Source organism: Lissotriton helveticus, chromosome 8 (assembly GCF_964261635.1).
Source record: "Lissotriton helveticus chromosome 8, aLisHel1.1, whole genome shotgun sequence".
Classification (NCBI taxonomy): Eukaryota; Metazoa; Chordata; class Amphibia; order Caudata; family Salamandridae; genus Lissotriton; species Lissotriton helveticus.
The window spans coordinates 1330528366-1330550183 of record NC_136069.1 but is presented as its reverse complement, the minus strand read 5'-3'; the positions used below and the strand labels follow the sequence as shown (position 1 = coordinate 1330550183).

Here is a 21818-nt window from a genome sequence, read left to right as displayed (position 1 = left end):
AGGCTCCCGAGGAGACTCCACAAATTCTGAGGGGGGCACAGGCAAGAATACATCCGGTGTCGCCCGGGTGGGAGAGCCATGCCAAACTCTCTCCAGAGGCTTCTGGAGAAGAGTCAACGACCCGGTGTCGACGCGGCGCCGAAACAACATTTGTTGGGATCGATCGTGCCTCGTCAGGCGCCGACTCTACTCCATCCAGCGTCGAGTCGGCCCCGTCGGGTGCCGAAACCACGACAAGCTCCCCTTCCGAAGAAGGAGAAGGTGCTGGAGCCGGGGAGGCAAGCCTTCGGCACCGCACCTGCACCTACTCTGCCTCAACCATGACAGGCTCAGACTCCGGAGAAAGAAGCGGAGGCGGAGCCGAGTCTACCTGCAACGCCACAGGGAGTCCCACAGAACTATGCGGCGCAGCAGGGGTGCCGTGGGTCATAGAGGGGGACCCAGCCGGGCCCTGACACCACATATCAGACGTCCCTGGGGGGCAAAGGCTCAATCGGCGCTGGGGGCAAACCCACCGGCGAGTCGGTTGGGGATCCCACAAGAAGCGGAGGCCCATAGGACGCCCCAGGAACTGGAGAGGACCCAAAGGAGGCCTGCAAGGCTGCATCAAAGGCCTCCATTTGGGTCCGTGCCGAGACTTACCTACAAGTGGCAAACGACGGCCCCGGAGGGCGATCGACGGCTGAACAGGTAAGAGGGACCTGCGGCGATGAAAAGGCCGGGGGACGAGACCACTCAGACCGAGACAGCCGTGCCGAAAGAAGCTTCATCAGGTGATCCTGCCGGGACTTCGGCTTAAGGTGTTGGCAGGCGTCGCAGTCCGTTGAGCTGTGGTGTTCTCCCAGACACCACATACAAATAAGATGCAGGTCCGTCGTGGACATCTACCGCGAACATTAGGTACAAGTTTGGAAACCCGAAGGCATCGCACACTGTTCTAGACGCAAAGCGTCAAAAAGGGGGCTTAAACACAGGCCAGAGGTACCGCTAACTCCGGATCTGCGTTGCACGCGGAAAAGAAGGAAACTGACGTCAGCACGACGGGAGGGACTTATATGACCTCGCTGATGTCACTTTCGTGGACGACGTCAGGGCGAGGTCGTGTGGCACCGTCCCCTGGCCCGGAGATGTGCTGCTGCTGCAAAAAAAAATCCGGATCCAGTCTGACGCCTGGGGATATTCTAAGTTAAGGAAGCTGCAGCTAGAAGTCTCTATTAGATGCTCCTGCCAGGTGCTGTGCAGTCAGGGAGATACCCTGAACAATAATAATAATAATAATAAAACCACTTATAGAGCGCATGGTTACACTAAAAACAGTGTGTCCCCGCGCTAAGAAATGCTATCGCTCCCTGAAGAGGCCGAGAACTGGGGATAGTCTACACCCCAGGCTACAGACTCAGTTATTCCCTTGGAAACAGGTAGGTTTTAAGTTTAGATCTGAATAATGTTTCAGAGGGCTCCATGCGCAGGTTGAGGGGGAGACTATTCCAGTGCTTGCTCGCAAGAAAGCGGAAGGAGCTACCTCCCATCCTGCTCTTGCGCACACGCGGGATTTGAAACAGCATTGTTCCAGCAGATCTAAGGTCCCGGGAGGGGCGGTGCATGGTAAGAAGGTTGCGCAGGTACCTTGGCCCTTTGTCCTTTGCAATGCGGTGGGCGAAGCAGAGGGCTTTAAACTTAATGCGCTCCTCAATGGGGAGCCAGTGAAGTTTTGTAGTGCAGTTTTGCCGGAAGCCCTTCGCGGGAGATTGAGTACCATACGGGCGGCAGCATTTTCCAGAGACAGAAGGCCTCCTGACACAGAATCCATTACCCCACACTGCCCTGCCTGACCCAATGCCACATGGCAGTCATGGCTTCCTTGAGAATCTGCGCCAGTTCGCTCTTGATAGTCGGAAGGAATGCTTTCCATGTCAATGATAGAAGCAGGTTGATAAGGAGGCAAGACTCCACCGGAGACCAGAGAAATATGATCTCCACCTCGCCCAGGTAACATCCTTAAAGGAAAAAAGATGCATCTACCACGACCGTTAATTTTGGGTGGGGCAGGAAGCAAGGGCTGCCACTGGTCCAATCACTCTCCAGAAGCTGCCACTGCAGCTCTTTTGCAGTCACCTCCGACATCTGTGTGGAATACAAATGTTTCCCTTTGTGTGAACCCCACTGAGGATTCAGATCCTTTTGCAGAGCCTGCTCTTGTCTCCTGGACTGCTCAATAAGCAGGAAGCAAGAGGCCCAGAAGCCTCATCGCTACTCTTTAGGAAGCTGGGTTTCTGTTGCAGTAAACCCCCCCCACTTTTTTCAGATTTTTTATGCACCTTGACTTGATGTGCCCTGGGTCCCTGTCAATCAGGTTCCCAGGGTCTGTGTTCTTTCCCAAAACTGTACCTTTGCATCCCCAATTGGGAACTCTCAGGACACATATAAGTCCACTGTAAAAGGTACTATGGGTTCCAAGGGCACTGTGATCAGGGAAGGCCTCTAAGGGCTGCAGCACATATTGTGCCACCCTTAGATGTCCTGTACCTTAACACACACACACATACATACATACTTGGCCATTGCAGATTGCGTGTTCTCATGCAGAGTAAAGTGAAGAGTTGATATCGCACACATACCTGTGTGCCATGCCTGCAACCCACTGCCTATGGTATAGGTAAGATACTGTAAGAAGGTGGGTCTGTAAGGTACAGGGTGTACAGAGTCCACAGTTCCCAGAGGTTTGGCAGAGGCTAAAGTTAGAAATAACCTTACTCTCTAAGGTGGTAGCTCGGTCGAGCAGTAAGGCAGTATTAGAGGACAGTGTAAAGCATTTGTTGTACACACTCAGTCAGAAAATGGTCTCACACACTCAAGAACTGAACTCTAGGCCAATTGTTTTAAAATCAAAATATATAGTTTTATTTTAGAACCAATCAGGTATCAAAATATACTTTCTCGAAACAGCAACTAAATTGGCCACCTATTGGTACTTAACCCCTGACCGGCTTCATAGGGGCAACCCCTCGCGTAGCCCGCTGTGTTCGAGAGGTTGTGTCATGCCAGGTACTCTTACCCATCTGCTCTGGGACTGCCCATCGTTGGGGACATATTGGCCACAAATATTAGATGAGATTGACTCACATTTCAATAGGCAGATTCCGAGATTTCCAGCGTATATCCTCCTTGGCCTTCCCAATGCTATCACCTTCCCGCTTCACTCTAGGAGAGGCAAACAAATGGCCCTGACCATGGGAGCGGCAGTTCAGAATGTTCTTGCACACTCGGGTTCCACGACAGTGCCCAGTCGTTTAGGCTGGTTGCATAGGCTGTGGTCCATTGTAGGGATGGAAAAGATTTCGCTCTCTTTGACCAACCCAGGGGTCTCATTCCACGAACTTTGGGCTCCTCTCTTAGCGCTTTTGACATCGGAATTCACGGAACTTACCTGTCCCAAAAATCTTCGATTGATACGACTGACAGACCGCCCCCCCCGGTGCCCCCCACCTGACACTTAGTCGCTTTATGGACCTGCTTCTCAGGACGCAATGCTTCCACTGTCATGAGTTTACTTTTTCTTTGAGGAGGAGGGGGTGGGGGGTTTTGTATTCCAGTTTGTGGTTCGTTCTGCCTGAAACATGATAGTGAAATGCCGGGTTGTTACCCGATGATTCTGGAGCACATTGGCTCATTTGTTTTCTTTATGGATAAATTCAGTGAAAGAAATTTAAACCAAAAAATATTCTCTATCAGAATGAGTTACTTTAGTTTAAATACTTTTCAAATAGGCAATGGACTTAATTACAGTAGTTACAGTTGTTGCAATGGGAAACACAATTTCAAACACAATGCAACATTGAGCTCAATGGGAATTTCTAGTTAAATGCAATTAGTTACTTTATGGACTACTTTTCTAACCACAGGACTGGATCCTAGATTCAGTCCTGGGACATCTCCTGTAAACAGCTGAGTAAAAGCGTTTTGGTTACAGTAGTGATTTTTAAGGAATATTATTGTATTTTAAAAGTGGACACTTAGAAACTTTTTCACATAAAATCACCAATGTTATCCTATGGGAGGAAATTCACTTAGCAGGTAAGTAGTGTTATCGTTACTTTTTCTTACTCAGTGGTGGATCCTGGATCCAGCACTGGTGCATCACCTGTAAACAATTGAAAGAATGCGTTAAAGTCATACAGGCGATTTTTAAGGAATATTTGTAGTTTGTGGAAATCGACACTTTGAAATTTTTCTGGTGATCTACTTTTACCTCTGCCTACCTTTGGGGTTCAACTGGACTCTGTACACACCATACCTTACTTTGGTATAGTATATACAGAGCCAGCTTCCTACATACTCTCACTGAGAAACAGGACAAGGGTTAAAATCACAGCCCTAATGTGCTGGACTAATTGACGCGTAAGGATGGCTCGAAAGAGCAACTTAGCCTGGAAGGGGAAAATGAAAGGGAAACGTGAATGAGTCAGCTGTGACTTCATCACGTTGATGGAAAAGCCCAACGATGTCAATATGTTGGCTGTCTCTAGGTGGCCTACAAATGCTGGAGGAGAGCCTGCATTCAGTTGCCTGTTGTAAAGGAATTGGAAGACTAGTACCCAGATGTGCTGCGACAAGTAGCTTCAATTTGGAGAAAATCTGGAGGTGCAATGGTAAGGCCAAAAGGGAGCACAGAGTACTTAAAATGCTTGTGGCCTACCTGATAAAGCATGGGGAATTAAAGGACAGGGATGTGAAAATATGCATCCTGCAAGTCCTGCATTACCATCTGCCATTCGGGGTGGGAAAAGGTGATCTGAGCTCCCACCGGGCTATCGTGTGCTGCCAAGTACAAATTAAAGTGGTTTTGTGGAAGCTGCAGGGAGGGGGTTTGGGGTCTGGTGAGTGCATTGCCCATGAGGGGCCTCAGCACTGCTGGTGTGCTCCCTAGCCTCGCCTTCATAAGTACTGGAAGGCCTGTTGCTGCAGAGTCACAAATTCCTGTTGCCTGTGCAGGAAGCCCCTACCAAAGCCTCAAAATGGACATCGTCTTAGGGGAACTGCAGAGCAGTCTGAAATAGGCCTAGAGAGAGGAAAGATGCTTTGTTCTCTTTAAATCTCTCCAATGCAGAATCAGTCTTCGCTACCAACAGCCCTGAACTGACAAAGGACATGTTCATTACAGACTGCTGGATGTCAGAGGAAAAGACGGTGGAGTAAATCCATATGTGGGGCCTCAGCACAGCACTGGGCCTGAGCACCCTACCCAAGAAGTCACTGGTGTCCAGACTTGAACGTATTGTGTACTTTGCTGGATCAGAAATAAATGCTCTTCGAGCACCAAAGACAACATGACTCCGCGTTATGTGAGGTGTGGAGGCAAAAGGGGCAGACATCATGGGTGTCTGCCACTGACGTCTGACAGTCACAATTACAGCTTAAAACCTGTCATTTTAGGATCCAGATTCTGCACACTGTGAAGTGTTTACAGGAAACAGTTTTCCTAAGGGGCAAAAAGTCTGCTAGAAGACCGCACTGCTGGCTTCAGCTCCAAATCGGAAGGCACAGAAAGAAATCAAGTCAGTGTGCAGAGGTGGTGCATAGATAGGGGCCCAGAGAGAACGATTCTGACACAGAGCTGCGTTATGTCACTTGTCAACATGCAAGGGAATTGCTGAGAAAATTCCAGATCCAGTATGCTACCTAGGGAACTTCACAATGTGGGGGATCTGCGGCTACAAGTCTATATCATAAAACCAGGGATTTAAAAGTCGTAAAGTAGATTTAAAATGTGAAACTTTTTCAAGATTTTCATTAAACAAGTGAAATATGGAGTAAACTAGGAAATTGTATTGTGAAAATGATTTCACATCCATGGGTCATGTTTTGCAATCATTAATCGGTCTTACAAATCCATCACATTAAAAGTGTCTAATTAAGCCTTTAATTAGAGAGATTTAGCACATCAAACAACATGTTTGTAGGGTACCACAATCTAAAACATGCAAATTTAGGTCAAACAGTATTTATTTTGATAAAATACCTACTTTTCACAGAAGTCATGCAAAACGCTCCAGTATGCCTCAGGAACCACAAACCATTCACAGTCACCAGGCCCAATATTAATGTTCACAGAACAAAAGTTGTTGTTTTCTTGATGACCTGAAATCAAGTACCAAAATATTTTTATACAGCAACACACTTTCTCAAAAGTGAAAAACAAAAAACATTTGTTTCCCTAGTTATTATATTCACAGGTTGTGAGAAAGTGGCTCTATATATTCTGTGAGAAAGTGACTATATATACTGGACCAGAATGAGGTACAGTGTGTATAGAGTCCACAAACCCCAGAGGTATAACAGAGGTTAAAGTCAGGTGTGACCTTACTCTCTAAAGTGGTAGCTTGGTCGAGCAGTAAGGCAGTACCAGAGGACAGTGTAAAGCATTTGTTGTACACACTCAGTCAGCAAAGGATTTCACACACTCAAAAGACTGAACTCCAGGCCAATTGTTATATCAATAGATATAGTGGTGTTATTTTTGGAACCAACAGGCATAAAAATATACTCCTCAATACGAGTACTCTCATGTAATTGCTTTGTCAGGAAGCAATAAAGTTTGTGAACACGATAGATACAGGGGCTGTAGAAGGCATCACAATTCTAGACACACTTTAGCATTGAGCTCAATGGTTTTTCAACATACAAGTACAGTTGATTACTATACAGCTTACTTTAGTAGTTCCAGGACTAGATCCTAGATTCAGTCCTGGGGTCTAAACTGAAACCAATTTAGTAAAAACGTTTTCGTTACTGTAGTCAATTTTCATGAATTAAAAGCGGTTTTAAAAGTTCACACTTAGGAAACTTTTCAATGTAAATCTGACAATGTTATCCAAAGGGAGAAAATTCAGGTTGCAGGTAAAGTCTGATCTCGTTACTTTTGTATTCCAGTACTGGGCTCCTAAGTCCAGCACTGGGGTCTCAACTTAAAACAGGTAGGTAATTGTGTTTCAGTATTTCATATGATTTTTAAAGAATATTTAAAGTTTTCAAAAGTAGACAAAAGAAATGTCATAGAAAAGCAGACAGTGGATTCCTATGGAGAAAATACAGATTACTAGTAAACCCGGTAAGGATTACTTTGGCGGTTCAGTACTGGGCTACAAGGTACAGTACTGTCTTCTCCCCTGATCACAGGTGAGTACTTCGGAATTCGGGTGATTTTATATGAATATTTTTAGTTTCCAAAACGATTTTTAGAGTCAAACCAGTCAATGTTATCCAATGGCAGGTAAGTGCGTTATTGGTTTCCAGGCGAGTACTTGGCTGGTGAAGTTAGGGTTCTGGGTATAGACTCAGGGGTTCTCCAGGGTCAGGTAAGTACAGTTGGGTCACCCCCAGCGGCACAGGGGCGGCCAGGTGCAGAGGTAGTTAGGCCCAATGTTATCCAATGAGGGAAAGGCTGCCTCTGGTTGGTGGCTGCTGGCTAGCAGGCCACGCGGCTGTGGGAGCTGGGCTTCTGGTCACTTGCTCAGGGCAAATGGGGAAGTAGGATAGGGTACAGGTTGCACTGCCAGGGGCACTCGGGTGGCTGGGTGCAGGGTGCTTTTGAGCCGTCGGGCGCTCAATTTTATTCAATGAGGAACTTGAAAAGGGAGCAAAGGCTGCAGGTTCTGGGACGAAGGATCTTCTGGAGTGACCAACACTTCGAGGGGTAAGTTGGGATCTTGGAGGATAGGTAGGCACCCAGGAGTTGGGCACAGGGGGCCGTGGGGCGCCGGGGTGTCTTTTGACGTCGGGAAATCTTACCCCCTGCTGGTCGCAGTCGGAGGGGTCCTCTGTCCTGAGGCTGCAGGCGTCGTCGGGGAGTGTCTTTGGGCACTGGACTTCGGGTCCTAGTCGCCGGGGGGACGTCCTTGTGGCCCTGGATCACTCTGGCACGGGTAGGGCTTGGCGGGTGCAGAGTAGGTTGGTCCGGAGCTTCCTGGCTGGCACCAGGGGTGTTGGTGCAGCAGAGCCTCTGCTGATGGGAGTCCCAGGCTTTAAGAGGGTCAAGGCAGGCAGGTCCTTTGGGTGTCCCAAGGTTGCTGTCCGCAGGAGTCGCTGGGATTAGGTAGGAGCAGGTTCCAGGATCGAGAGGCCGGTAGGGCTGGGGCCAAGTTAGTTGTTGTCATCCTGTTAGCAGCTGCACGGCGGGTCTTCTTGATCTTCTTTCTTCTTTTCTTATCGGGATCTAAGGAAGAAAGGTTCAGGGAGCCCCTAAATACTGAATTTAGGTGTGTTACAGGTAGGGCAAGGACATGGTCCAATAGGTCCCTGTGCTGGGGTGGGTACACCCCCTAGCATGCTCCTCTCCTGTGGGAGGGGGGCAGGAGTCAATCTGTGATTGGGCAAGGCTCCCCATCTACACGATGGCCGGAGCCCGGGGTCGTGCTTCACCTAGTCTCCCCCACTTGAAGGGTGGGGTTGGCACAGGCTGGCACACCCCCCTTCCTGACGTAGTTCTTCCCACCAGTCTTCCCGCCAGAATGGGGGTCAGGACTGGTGGAGGCAGTTGCTGGGTACAGCAAATGGTCTGGAGAAGTTCACAGAGGCGGCATGCCTTTGAAGCTTCCCCCTGCCCATCCTGGGGGAGGAGACCTAGCACCTCGCCCAGGTTGTGCATTGTTGCAGGCCCAGGAGAGCGGGGGGGGGGGCTCTCCACCCAGGGGTCCAACAACATGTCTGCTGTGTGGCAGCCTCTGCAGCCACTCAGCCCAGACGTGGATTGTAGGTTAGGGTTTCAGGGGGCATCTCTAAGATGCACTCTGGTGCATGTTACATTAAATCCCACACTGGCATCAGTGCGGGTTTAATGTGCTGAGAAGTTTGGTACCAAACTTGTCAGTCTTCAGTGTAGCCATTATGGTGTTGTGGAGTTCGTAATGACAACCTTCCAGCACCATATACTCTTAAAGGCATCACTGCACCTACAGTGCCCAGGAATGGTCCTGGGTACTGTAGGGGCACAGGGCTCTTGCACATGTCCCCACACCTCTGGCATAGGGCACCCAGCTAGAGGGGTGACTGAAGTATGCCAGGGCAGTGGGTTCTGTGGGCATGGCAAACAGGGATGTGTGCCATGTCGACACTTTGTTTAGTTCTGTACTTAGGCACTCAGCCTGCATAGGCAGTGTGTGGGTGCCAGGGTACAGGGCCCCTGAGGGTGGCACAATAGGTGCTGCAGCCCTCAGAGGTCTTCTCTGGTCACCATGCCCTGGGTACCTAGGGTACCATTTACTAGGGGCTGGCAGGTGGCCAGAGATGCCAATTGGGTTATTAGTTTCAACACAGTTTTAGGGAAGGAACACAGGCCCTGGGTACCTGGTTGGCAGGAACCCAGGGCACACTCAGTCAAAGTACATCAGAAAAAAGTGGCGGCATACCAATACAAAAAAGATGTCACTTTCTCACACAGGTCTAATTGGAGTTCCCATATTATAAAATTATTACCCGACAACACATTCTATTTAGGACAAGGGGGCCTTATAGTTTCAAGATCAATTAATGTACTGGCATGCTTCTAGGACGAGTCTTGAGTGCCAGCGGGTCCTAGGATTGTGTACAAAATTACTGATCAAAGGGTTATGTCTAAGGTATCAGGGTTCTCAGGAGAACTGGGCAGATGCCAATATATTCACCTAAAGATGGCTGATAGACCATTTGGCTTTCTATACCCATTGGTCTCAATGTTGATGAAGATGGGAAAGGGAGCACTGATCACCTATAGGACATCCCCAGCAGGATCGGGAAAGTTCTAGCTTTGGTCCCACTAGATGTCAAACAGACAAAGCACATACTTTGGAAAGGCTCCACTGCAGGGAGAAGTAGTGACAGGACAAGGAGTACTCATGTTAATGGGAAACAAGTTACTTACCTTCAATAACGCACTATCTGGTAGAGATAATTACTGAAAAGTATGTTCACACCACCCTTACCAACTTTTTAGAGGGTAACTCCCTTTTACACCAGTCACAGTCTGGATTTAGATCTAACCTGAGCACCGAAACCGCTCTACTTGAGGTAACCGAGGCTGTGAAGGAGACCCTCGACAGGGGTGGAAAGGCCCTGCTTATCATGCTCAATTTGTCGGCGGCCTTCGACACCGTTCCCCACGACCTCCTCCTAACTAGACTCTGGGAGATTGGGCTGCGGGGAACGGTGTTCGCATGGTTTCAGTCTTTTTTGGCCGACCGGAGACAAACGATCTGGGCTCCCCCTTTCTCCGCCCTGATGCCGAAGCTTGAGATAGGGGTCCCGCAGGGCTCCATACTCAGTCCCTCCCGCTTTAATATCTTCCTTACACCTCTGGCGGCACGGGTGGAGGAGCTAGGGGCCCAGATCATATCCTATGCGGATGATACACAACTCCTGTTCACTTGTGACAGGGGTTGTGACTTCGATGGAGCAGCCATTCGGAAGTGCTTGGAGTTTGTGTTTGAATGGCTCGGAAAAAGTGGCCTCAAATGCAACTCCGACAAATCCGAAATATTGTTCTTTGGCTGTCCTGCAGACCCAAGATGGAAGCAATGGTGGCCTTCGGCCATGTCTCCCCCTGCCAGCGATTCGGTCACAGCTAAGAATTTGGGTATGATGGTTGATAACACTCTTTCCTTCAAAGCCCAGGTTGCTGGCTTGACTGGGAAGTGCTTTGCCATCTTAAGGATGTTGCGTACGTTTTTGCCTTATCTATCTTTTGAGCATAAGAAGATCACGGTGCAAGCATTAATAGGCTCGCGCCTAGACTACGCTAACATCCTTTACTTAGGTCTGCCTGAATATCTGCTGACTCGTCTGCAGATAGTCCAAAACTCTGCAGCCAGGGCAATCTTCGGTCTAACTAGAAGAGCCAGGGCCAGCAATCTCCTTGTCTCTCTGCATTGGCTGCCGATTCGTAAGCGCATCTCTTTCAAGACCTTAATTACAGCTTTTAGGGCGCTTCACAACTTCGGCGCTGAATATCTGCAGAGAAGGGTCAATTTCTATCTCCCATCTAGACCTTTGAGATCTGCTGCCCAGGCGAAGGCTATCGTCCCAACAGTGAAGCGTGCTCGCTGTGGAGGTCGTTCCTTCAGTTACCTTGCACCCCGTCTCTGGAACACTCTGCCCCTGACGTTGCGGACGTGCACCAATCTCTCTGTTTTTAGGAAGGGACTTAAAACTTATCTTTTTGCCCTGTAATGCTGTTATGGTTAATTCTGGTGCCGTTATGGCTTTGTGTTAGTTGCTGGTATTTGGTGTGATGATCTTTAGCGCCGGGACGCTCTTTGGAGCAGCTGAGCGCTCTACAAAACAAACAGTAACATAACATAACATAATATCTAGCTGCAGATTCCTTAGCTTTGAATTTCCCCAGAAATCAGACTGGATCCCGAAACTTCTGCCTGAGCAGTATCCCTGTGGGCCGTCGGGTGGCTTTGTTCAGTTCCGTGCATCGTTGGCAGCGGTGCAGAGCTATGATGTGAACTGACTAGTGTGAGTCCAAACTAATGTACAGAAAGGGGAGCAACCCTAGCCCTAGAAATATGTCAGCAGAGTGAGAGGCATTGTGGGAGGGGGGATGGGGGGGGGGGCGGTCTGTAAGAAATCTGCAGCTAGATATTGTTGATACCAGATCATGTATTATGGAACATAAGTAACTTGTTCATCTGATAGACTTTTAGCTGCAAATTCCTTAACTCTGAATAGATACCCAAGACATACCAAAATGGTGTTGAGCTGTAGACAAATGACTATACTAAGAAGTTCTGCAGGACCGAACAGGCGAAATGCAAGTCCCTGCAGATCTAAGTGCTTGGCAAACGTGTACAGGGACGTCCACGTACCTGACTGGCAGATGTCCAGGGCTGGAACCCCACAAGCAAACACCGTTGTTGCAGCCTTTCCTCTGGTGGAATGGACCTGTAAGCCCTCAGGAGGATGCTTTTTAGCCAGGACAAAATGGTCCGTTTCTGAACCGCCTAACCTTTTTTTTAGCTCTCACAGAGTTGGGCGTGCACCAGGAACTCTTTTCTGCGGTCAAGGTTCTTTTTGTGTCCAGACGGTGGAGTCACTCCTCTTCTTCAGAGGGATGTAGAGGAGCATCCAAAGTGGTTAGGGTGACAGACCGTCCCAAATGGAAAGGGTTCACCATTTTAAGCAGGAAAGAGGCCCGGGTGCGAAGCATCACCTTGTCCAGGGATATCATAAGATCGGGGGGCTAGGATGTTGAAGCTTGCAGCTCACTCACCCTCCGGGCAGATCTTACTGCCACTAGAAAGGCTGTCTTGATGGTAAGCAGCTGGAGGGAACAATTGTATAGTGGCTCAAAGGAAGCACACATGAGGTAAGGGAAAAGCAGTTTCAAATGCCACTGAGGCATGACGAAGGGCGAAGGGGAAACATATGCACAATCCCCTTCCAGAAACCTATGTACAATAGGGGACTTAAAAACAAGAGGGTTGGTCAGGAAGCTGCAAGAACGCGGAGAGATAACCCTTAAAAGTGCTCAGAGCAGAGCCCTGATGACGAAGGGTAAGAATTTAGATAAGTAGATCAGAAACACGGTCTATAGACTTTTCTGAACAATATTTTACAAGTTCTTGCCAACAGCAGGCTTATGCCATTTTGGTGGCAGGCCGCCCGACCACCAAGATAACCTTACAGACTTCAAAGGTAAAAAGCTATCAACTGTCGCCACTCAATCTCCATGCAAGGAGGCGGAGAGTTGACAGGTTCAGGTGAAGGACCCTCTCCTACTACAGAAGATTCTCCCAAAGGGGCAGCCTGATCGAAGGATCGATGCTCATCTTCAGAAGCTCGGGATACCAAACTGTCAGTGCCCAGTCCAGAGTCACAAGGATGACTTGGGCCGGGTCGCTCCTGAACTTCTTGGTAACTCTGGGCAGGAGTGGTATGGACAGAAACGCTTACAGGAGGCCCTAGCGCCACTCGAGACGAAAAGCCTCTCTGAGTGGGAGCAGCCTTGGAAACTCCAACACGCAATGCTGACATCGCACATTCTCTTCAAAGGCAAACAGATCTAATCAAGGCTCCCCCCACTGCTGAAAGAGTCCTTGTGCCACCTTTGATGGGAGACAGCACTCATGATTGGCTAGGCATCAATGGCTGAGTTAGTCTGCCGTGTGTTGAGCCACCAGAGTTATGCCCTGCTGTTCCAGCCATGTTCAGAGATGCAGCCATGTTCAGAGATGCAGGACCTCTAGACAAATGGTCCACAACCCCTGCTTGTTGCAGTACCACATGGAGGTGGTGTCAGTTAACACCTGCACTAACTTCCTCTTGACAGAGGGAATAAATGCTTTCAATGTTAGTCGGATCGTCCAAAGCTCCAGCAGGTTGATGTGGAGGCCGGATTCCATCAGAGCCAAGGTACCTCTGATCACCTCTCCCAGAGGGCCGCCACATCACAGGAGTCACGCATCTGTCACTACTCTGTGGTCTGGTTGGGGAAAGGAGAGAGGTCTGCCTCTGACCTAATCATGGTTGATCAGCCACCAATGTAGGTTTTGTGCTGTTACCTCCGAGATCTGGACCATGTCAGAGAGATTCCCATAATGCTGCATCCAAGGAACTTCATGTACCGCTGCAGAATCCGGATATGCCATCTGGCATCTCACTAGCAGGACACAGGAGACCATGAGGCCAGCTACCCCAAAGTCAGTTTCACCGAAATCCAGGATAGAGGCTGAAACATCGGTATAATTACCTGAATATCCTGGACTCACAGCAGGGACGGATATGCCAGAAACTGCACTGTGCGCAGAACAGCTCCGATGTAAGGGAGCATCTGAGAGGGAGTCAGGTGTGACTTTAGCATGTTGATAGTGTACCTCAACGAATGCAGGAGGTCCGCCATAGCCTGAAGGTGGGAGACTACACTCTGGGGCAAGCCCGCCCTCGGCAGCCGGTCGAGATAGGGGAAGACTGGCATCCCTGATCTGCACAAATGGGCTGCAACCACCATCACCTTGGTGAACACCTGCAGGGCGCTGGCTAGACCAAAGGGTAGCACGGGGAACTGAAAGTGCTCATGGCCTACCTTGAACTGCAGGTAAACACTGTGGGCAGGCATGATGGGGATGTGAAAATACACATCCCGCAAGTCCAATGCAGCCAGCCAGTCTCTTTGTTCTAGGGCAGACAAGACTTGAGCCAAAGTGAGCATCTTGAATTTCTCCTTTTTGAGGAAGAGATTGATGCCTCGGAGGTCTAGAACAGGACAAAAACCCTTGTTCTTTTTGGGTATCAGAAAGTAACACGAATATCAACCACTGCATACTTCTGACATTGGGAGATTGGAAAGGGAGGGAGTAAACCCTCCGAATAATTTGCAAAGCCCATTTGTCTGATGTTATGGGCTGCCAGTGTAGGATATGGTGCTGGATTCTCTCTCCAAATGGGCACCCATGGTCTTGCAAAACAAAACTAGGAGGGCTTGGAGGCTGCAGATGCCGGGGGATTGGTGGCGTCTGACTTCTGGCTACCAGACCCACAAGGTCAGAATGCATTGCATCTACATCCCTGTACAGCTTGGTAAGCTTGCACCCGATGGTGGCCGGGCTATGGTTGGAACGCCCCTTCCGTAGCCTCAAAAGGCAAGGTGCCACTGAGAGGCCCAAAGACTTGACCGTAGCCCGTGAGTCCTTGAAGCGCTCCAGCAGAGTCTGCCTTCTCTGCGAAGAGACAAGTCTCATCGAAGGGCATGATCAAGAGGTTGGCCTGTAATTCCCCCAAAAGGCCAGATGTTCTCAGCCAGGACTGGCGTCGTAAGGCCATTGTCGACAAAACCGTTCTGCCCAGCAAGTCAGTCCTATACAGACGCTACCTAATGGTGAACTTTGCTGCAGCCCTCCTGTCCTTGACTGCATGGGAGAGGATAGCCCGGCTCTCCTCCAAGAACCGCGGCAGCACTTGCACAACCAAATCTTATAGGGTATGTGAGTAACAGCCCAAAAGGCATGCAGTGTTCACCGACCGCAATCCCAGGCTGCCAGTCAAAAACATCTTTCCAAGCGAGTCCAGCTTCTTGGATTCCCTGTCTGGGGGAGAGTCAAGGCGTGGACTACTAAGCTCTCAGGGGTGGGGTGTTGGCTGAGAAAACTAGAATCATCCGGAGCAGGCCTGGCGGTGGGAAACTGTTCTGTTCACAGGAGCACCTGTGCTGGGCTTGGACCAAGTTCCAAGAAGGACCAAGACCTCCCAGGAGTAGCGCTAGATGTTGACTGCCAGGCCACAAGCAGCTTTAGGGACAGCTCCCTCAAAGCATTCAGCACCATGACCTGGCAGTCCGATCCAGACTTCGAGTTGTGGTCGTGCTCGAGTCACCAGAAGCACTCAAGGTGCGGGTTTGTAACCCACATGGTGCAGTGACAGACACCACATGACTTGTACCCTACCTTTCTGGAGAAGATTCCTTGACACCCAAGAAAAAATATTCAACTAAATGCCTTGTAAAAGGTACCATGGGTTTTGGTGCAGAACAAAGAGAAAAGGCGACATGGCACACACCCCTGTGTACCATGCCTACAACCCACTGCCGTTGTATGTCATCCAACCCTCTAGATGGGTGCACTATACCAATGGTGAGGGTACAGATGCAACAGCTCGGTACCCCTACAGTATCTAAGCCAATTCTTAGACATTGTATGTGCAGTAATGCCATTAAGAGTATATGGTGCTGGGAGTTTGCCATTACTAACTCCACAACACCATAATGGCTTTACTGAAAACTGGGAAGTTTGGTATCAAACTTCTCAGCACATTAAACCCACACTGATGCCAGAGTAGGGTTTAATGAAAAATGCACTGAAGAGGGCATCTCAGAGATTCTCCCTGAAAAATGACCAGCCTCTGGTGGGTTCCCTGACTGGCACACACCAGCCTGCCATTACAAGAAATGTTCCTGGACCCCTGGGGTGGGAGACTTCGCTTCCTGAGCCCATAAAGAAAGTGTTACTTACTTTCGGTAACGATGTATCTGGTAGAGACACAGTCTAGCTGCAGATTCCTTAACTTAGAATAGGCTCCGTCCTAACGTCGTTCACAGAAGAGGCGTCAATGGAGCCATACAAGACCCCCTACAGGTATTGAAATCTGCCCTCGACAACACCAACTGGCAACATCGAACCTCCAAAAGATTTGTCCTGGAATTTGCCACGCTTGCACTAAAAGAAAACTTCTTTGAGTTTGAGGGCTGGCTCTATTTACAGAAGTACGGCACGTCAATGGGGAGCGTTTTTGCCTCAGCGTGGCGGTCTTCATGTATACGATATCGAGACCAGACACCTACTCGACAACAACCAGCCACGACTACCCCACATCAGATTTTATAAATGCTACATTGATGATATCCTACTGATCTGGGAAGGAAACAGTGAATCTTTCAAGGCATTCTGTGAATGGCTAAACTTGTGTGACCCCCAACTTCAGATTCACACATAGTTTTGACAGACACAAGACCGCATTTCTTGACCTGGACTTAGAAGCAGAAGGAGGAGGTTTGAAGAGCAAAACTCATTTCAAAACCACCGCCCGCAACGCTCTACTCCACTTCACCAGATTCCATCGCAGATCCCTGCGGGAGAACATCCCCTATGGCCAGTACCTTCGGCTCCGTAGGAACTGCAGAGACATAGGGGACTACAAATCTCAAGCCAAAGATCTGAGTGACAAATTGCAGCAGCGGGGCTCACAGAAAAAGCCAAATAAGGGGCCAGAAACCAGAATCGTGAGGGATTGATTGAGACGCAGGCACGGGAACCCACACCAGCGCCACTTACATGTGTAACAACATTTAATGCAGTCTCTCAAAGTCTCACACATTAACCACAAGAATTGGAAAATACTAAAGACAGGTAACCTTAATTGGGAACCCCGCTCCTCTCTAACAAAAAAGCGAGATCCATTAAAGACGCAATAGTCTCCACACAACCAGCACCACAACAGAAGCCAACCAACAAAGTGATGAATGCCTGGGGGAACCCAGGCGTGGTGGGCCACTTTCCCTGTGGCAATAGCAGCATGTGCTACATTACTGAAACCACCAAGAGCCTCAGTCTGGAACCAGGGAAGACATGGCAATTGAGACAACACACAAATTGCAATACTGAACACGTGATTTACCGCATTATATGTCCTTGTAAACTCACCTATATTTGCATGACCAACCACAAGATCAAGAATCTGCGAACGCCGCAGCACAATAAGATGTGAGAAAAACAATACCAGCATGACGAACCACTTCCTTGAAGTAGGCCACACAACTAATGACATGCGTTGGGTCATCATTGAAGCATTAGACCCCAACTTACCAACATACAGAGACGTCTGCTGGAAAAGGAGCAAAGATGTATCTATCGCCTGTCCAGTCATAAAACAGGCATCAACGACAGCATCCCTTGGAACAGCCTCAGGAAGCCCTAAAACCACTGTTGAAAGCCATACCCCATGGGATGCCCAGCCTCTCACTTTTAGCATTACCCCCATATGCCCTATCCATTAAGCACAAACCTTGACTTGTGTCCCACAGAGATCATCACTCCTGTGGGGCCTCAACCACAACGAGTGACCAGGGCCACACTCACCGGGCTGTGCATTCACTAACGCACAGTACACACATGCTCACCTGCCATTCATGACAGGATTTTCTACCCCCCTCCAGGGTACAAACTGAACTTAATCTGCTGCTTACACACTAAATGTCCCCCAACATGCTCTTTGGCACCCTGGGATAACCATTGCACTTATTTATGTTCACGTTTTGCCCAGAGGCCCTAAATGGCACTGGGTTCCCTAACACCCACCAATACTGTGCCCTTCGTGCCACCTGTACAGGGCCTTTACCTGCCCAGTTGCCCATCTTTACACTGGGACCATTGCGCACTAACACAATTGCACGAAGAACACAGTACTTCATGTTATCTTCTTTAGATCATTCCAATATGGCTGAAACCTTCTCCCATTACCATTCTGTCCAACCGCACATGAGGACGCACGCGCAATAACCACCTGCCTTTTCAACTTCTGGATGCTACACGCGTACACATGCGCAATGCCTCCCTGCCGCTCCACGAGCATACGGTCACGAATTATACAGGGCGCAGTGGCATAAAAGCACCGGTTTCCGGGTACGCTAAACCAGCCAGGACTATGGGAGAGCAGAGCAGGTTCAAAGACGGGCTACTCGCCGAGAGCAAGTAAGGTTGCGCTTTCACCCTCTATTCAGGACACAAGAGCACACATGGACTCCTGTGCTCACCGTGCCTTTAAACCCCTTCTCTCTAGATTGGGACATCGGATGAGACCCCTCCCGAGCCTCGATCAGCTGCCCAAAACCTTAATATAGTGTAAATATGCTCTCCAACGAATGAGTCGCTAGCCTAATCATACCCACTGTTTTTAATTATTTTTTAACTGCGCAGCGCGCCGCATGACCACCTGTGTTATATTCACGTGTGCCTGTTACTGATGCCAGACAACACATGGCACACCCAAATGTGTGGCTAATACCCACACAGCGAGCCACAAGACCACCTTCCATGGTGGCCACAGCTGGCTCGTTATGGCATGCAGAGTCATGATATGTCACACACCACGTTTGCTCTTCACATCGAGCCATGTAACCTACTGGACCTCACATGAAGTTCTTCACTTCTTTGCCACGATAAGTCTGGGGCGATCACTATAGGCTGCAAGTCACTACGCGCATGCAGCATGCCCAACTTTATCAAGCGTACAATCACTGTGTTAGTCATCCAGACAATGACTATTGCACATACGTAAGATTGCATTTTATGTTGCTTTAAGTTATATGTACATGTATGTCTTGTCTTTTCTTCTCTTCTCCCACAGGTTTTTACAAGTGTCCGTAAGTATGTCGACATTTCGACCACACACCTTAGCGCGTGTGTAGGGATTTCACTTTTTTCATGTGGCACTTTCCCACTCACTAGCCTCACTAACCGGTCCTGAAGAAAGCCCCTACCATATACTTTTTTCGCAGGCTGGAACAGTGCGTCAAAAAAAAAGGAAAAACCTTTGAAACAACAATGATAAGAAATCATAGAATGAGAAACAACACCATGTTGAAAGAGTACTTAACACTGGAATGGACTGAAGGGAACGAACAGAGCCCCGCCCCAGAAAAAGTCCCATCAAAGCGAAGAGCCATGCCCATCCTAAAAGGCAAAGGCAATGGAAACGAATGGCATGACAAACGAAGGACAGTATGCAACCACAGGATGGGACTGTATGATAACAGTCTGTAACAACAGGATGTAACCTTAAGGGACCACAAGACTGGAAAAACATGACTCATGGCAAGTGGCCAGAAGTGAACAACAACACGGAATGTGCACCACATCCCCCACAGTGACCTATGAACTGTAGCATATTCAAGTAGAACCGCAGCCAAATTGAGAGAAAGAAACCCCAAAGTAATGAGGAGAAACAAACGAGGGAATCTCTAGGCCAGAAGAAACCGGCAGAAGAACGTTGAAAAACACATAACTGAGCCACCCAAGAATGAGAATGGGTGGGAAGCGAACGTGCCAAAACAGAATGACACAGCCTACCCCAGAGGTAGGGAAAGTAAAGCACCCCTCAGCAAGACCAAGGCTGCCTGTAGGGTGGCAAGGTGGTAAAACCCTACCTGGAAAGGTCCTCGCAGAACAGGGAGGATGGGTGGGTGTTAAGGAATCTGCGGCTAGACTGTGTCTCTACCAGATACATTGTTACCGAAGGTAAGTAACTCGTTCATCTGATAGAGACATCTAGACGCATAGCCCTTAACCTGGAATAGATACCAAAGCTATACCCCATAGGAGGGGGGTCTGCAACCCAATCCCACCAAGTTCCCAAACGACATAGTCCATCAAGAACAGCGACTGAAACAGGGTGGGGACCGCAATGCCAGCGTGGCTGACACCAAACCCATAAAGCTTAGCATTGCCAGCGGAGCGGACATCAGACCAAGAGGCTCAGGGTGGAGCATGAGCAGGGGAAGCAAATTACCACAAACCGTCAAAGGGTGGCACGAGTCCACTGTCGTTCAGACCGTGAGGAACGAAAGCACAGAACCAGAAAAGTCAGTGCACAATGCCATAACTTCAACAAAAAGAGGGAAACTGAGTAGAGAATCCCAGGATCGAAAAGGCAAAGGCCCAGCGAAGGGAATTAAACATGATGACAGATTTATTACACAAAATGTGAGCAGCACAACATCAGGTGCCAACAAATGACATGCCAGGGCAGAAGGTATCATGCCGAGACATACAAACTACGATTACCAGAAGATACAGAGGTGTGAATTACAAGAATACATGGAACAGACATTGTGTACCATGAGAACCACACCACACAATGCATCATTTGAAGAAGCGGAACAGCAGCAGCATTTTCGCGTTGACAGATAGAACGTGCGCAGCGCCAGTTAGCCAAACAGTTAACCGTACCCACAAGTTCAATGACCAAGGGTCACCAGTAAGTCAGACACACCAAAAACTATCTCCCATGAGGGAGGAAGAGGAAAGAAAGAAAAAACAGAGCGGAAATCTGGGACAATCCCCATAAACCACCGCAGGGAAACACTGCATGCTTGCCACCACATGTGCAGCACAGAGAAATATATGAAAAGGGCAAGACATTGACAACCAAGGGGAAACTGGAAGAGTACCACTACAGAATAGAAAAATCGCCCAAGAGGTACCAACGGCACCGATGTTAAACATATCAGGAAATTAAAGTCCAACCACACAAGAAACAATCCCAACCCCCCGATCGGTAAGGAAAGATCGAACCACTGCGCCACAGGCGGGAATACTGACCATCACACCAACGAAGGAGTCAGTAACCCTCAAACATAGAGTGTCTGGAAAAGTATAGACATGTATACAGAACAACGCCAGAAAGAATCCGTAAATAGAATACAGCTGTTGAAAAGCACAGCAGAGGCCAGGAGGAGAAAAACCTGAGCCGTGTGCAGCAACAAACAGGAAAATCCCTGAGGCTAGGGATTGGCAGAGATAAGCAAGGGCACGGGTCAAAACGCAACAGGGATCTGCAGTGGCGAAATGTCTACCACCCATAGGCAAACCCCAGGCAGGGTGAGTCCAAGCCCTTCCCAACACCAAGGAGAAAGACAACAGGGAGAGAACGCAGCCAAGACAGTGGCTCAAAGAACACTACGGGTTCCCCGGGATAGCAAAGACTCCCAGTGTGGAACACATGTGGCGCTAACCCAAAACCCAGAAGAACCGATCTGGAGAGAAACGGAACAAGCACCCACAGGGGCGCGTACCCACATCCAAGATACCCAACAATGCAAGGGGCAGAATGAAGGCGGAAAGATGAGCCAAATGCAAGGCAGGAGGACGTGAAACCCCCAGGGACGAGTCGGATACGGCAGAACCCCGACAATACACCGGAGCAGACTGCGGCCACAGACGCATGAGAGTGCAACAGAACAACCGTGGGCAGCACTACAGGAGCTCTAGGAGAGGGCCACATCAGTCTGTTGGCCTCAACAGAGGAGGTGTTCTACCACAGCAGGTAATATGGAACAAAGAGATACACAGCATAACCCACAGGAAAAATCCCCTCAGGGACAGAAAGAACAAAGAACTCCACAGGAGCCTTTGAAACATCCAAGCAAGGAAGAGCAGCTACACAATAGTGAACGAATACCCCACATAGGGTATGTCACGTCCCCATAAAAACGAGGGACACCTCTTGAGACAAGCTCATAGGCAGAGGTCAAAAGAACCATATAAACAGCAGGCCCAGCTGTACCAAAGGAAGGA

General features: G+C 49.0%; 1 protein-coding gene across 2 annotated transcripts in view; it reads right to left on the bottom strand.

Moving 5' to 3' along the window:
* KDM6A (lysine demethylase 6A) overlaps positions 1-21818 on the bottom strand; it is a 1083812-nt gene that overhangs the window by 188490 nt on the left and 873504 nt on the right. For both annotated transcript variants that reach the window (XM_078658310.1, XM_078658311.1), the window contains one exon: positions 6024-6138. In XM_078658310.1, coding sequence (XP_078514436.1) covers positions 6024-6138 — 115 coding nt within the window. The remainder of the gene's footprint in view (positions 1-6023; positions 6139-21818) is intronic.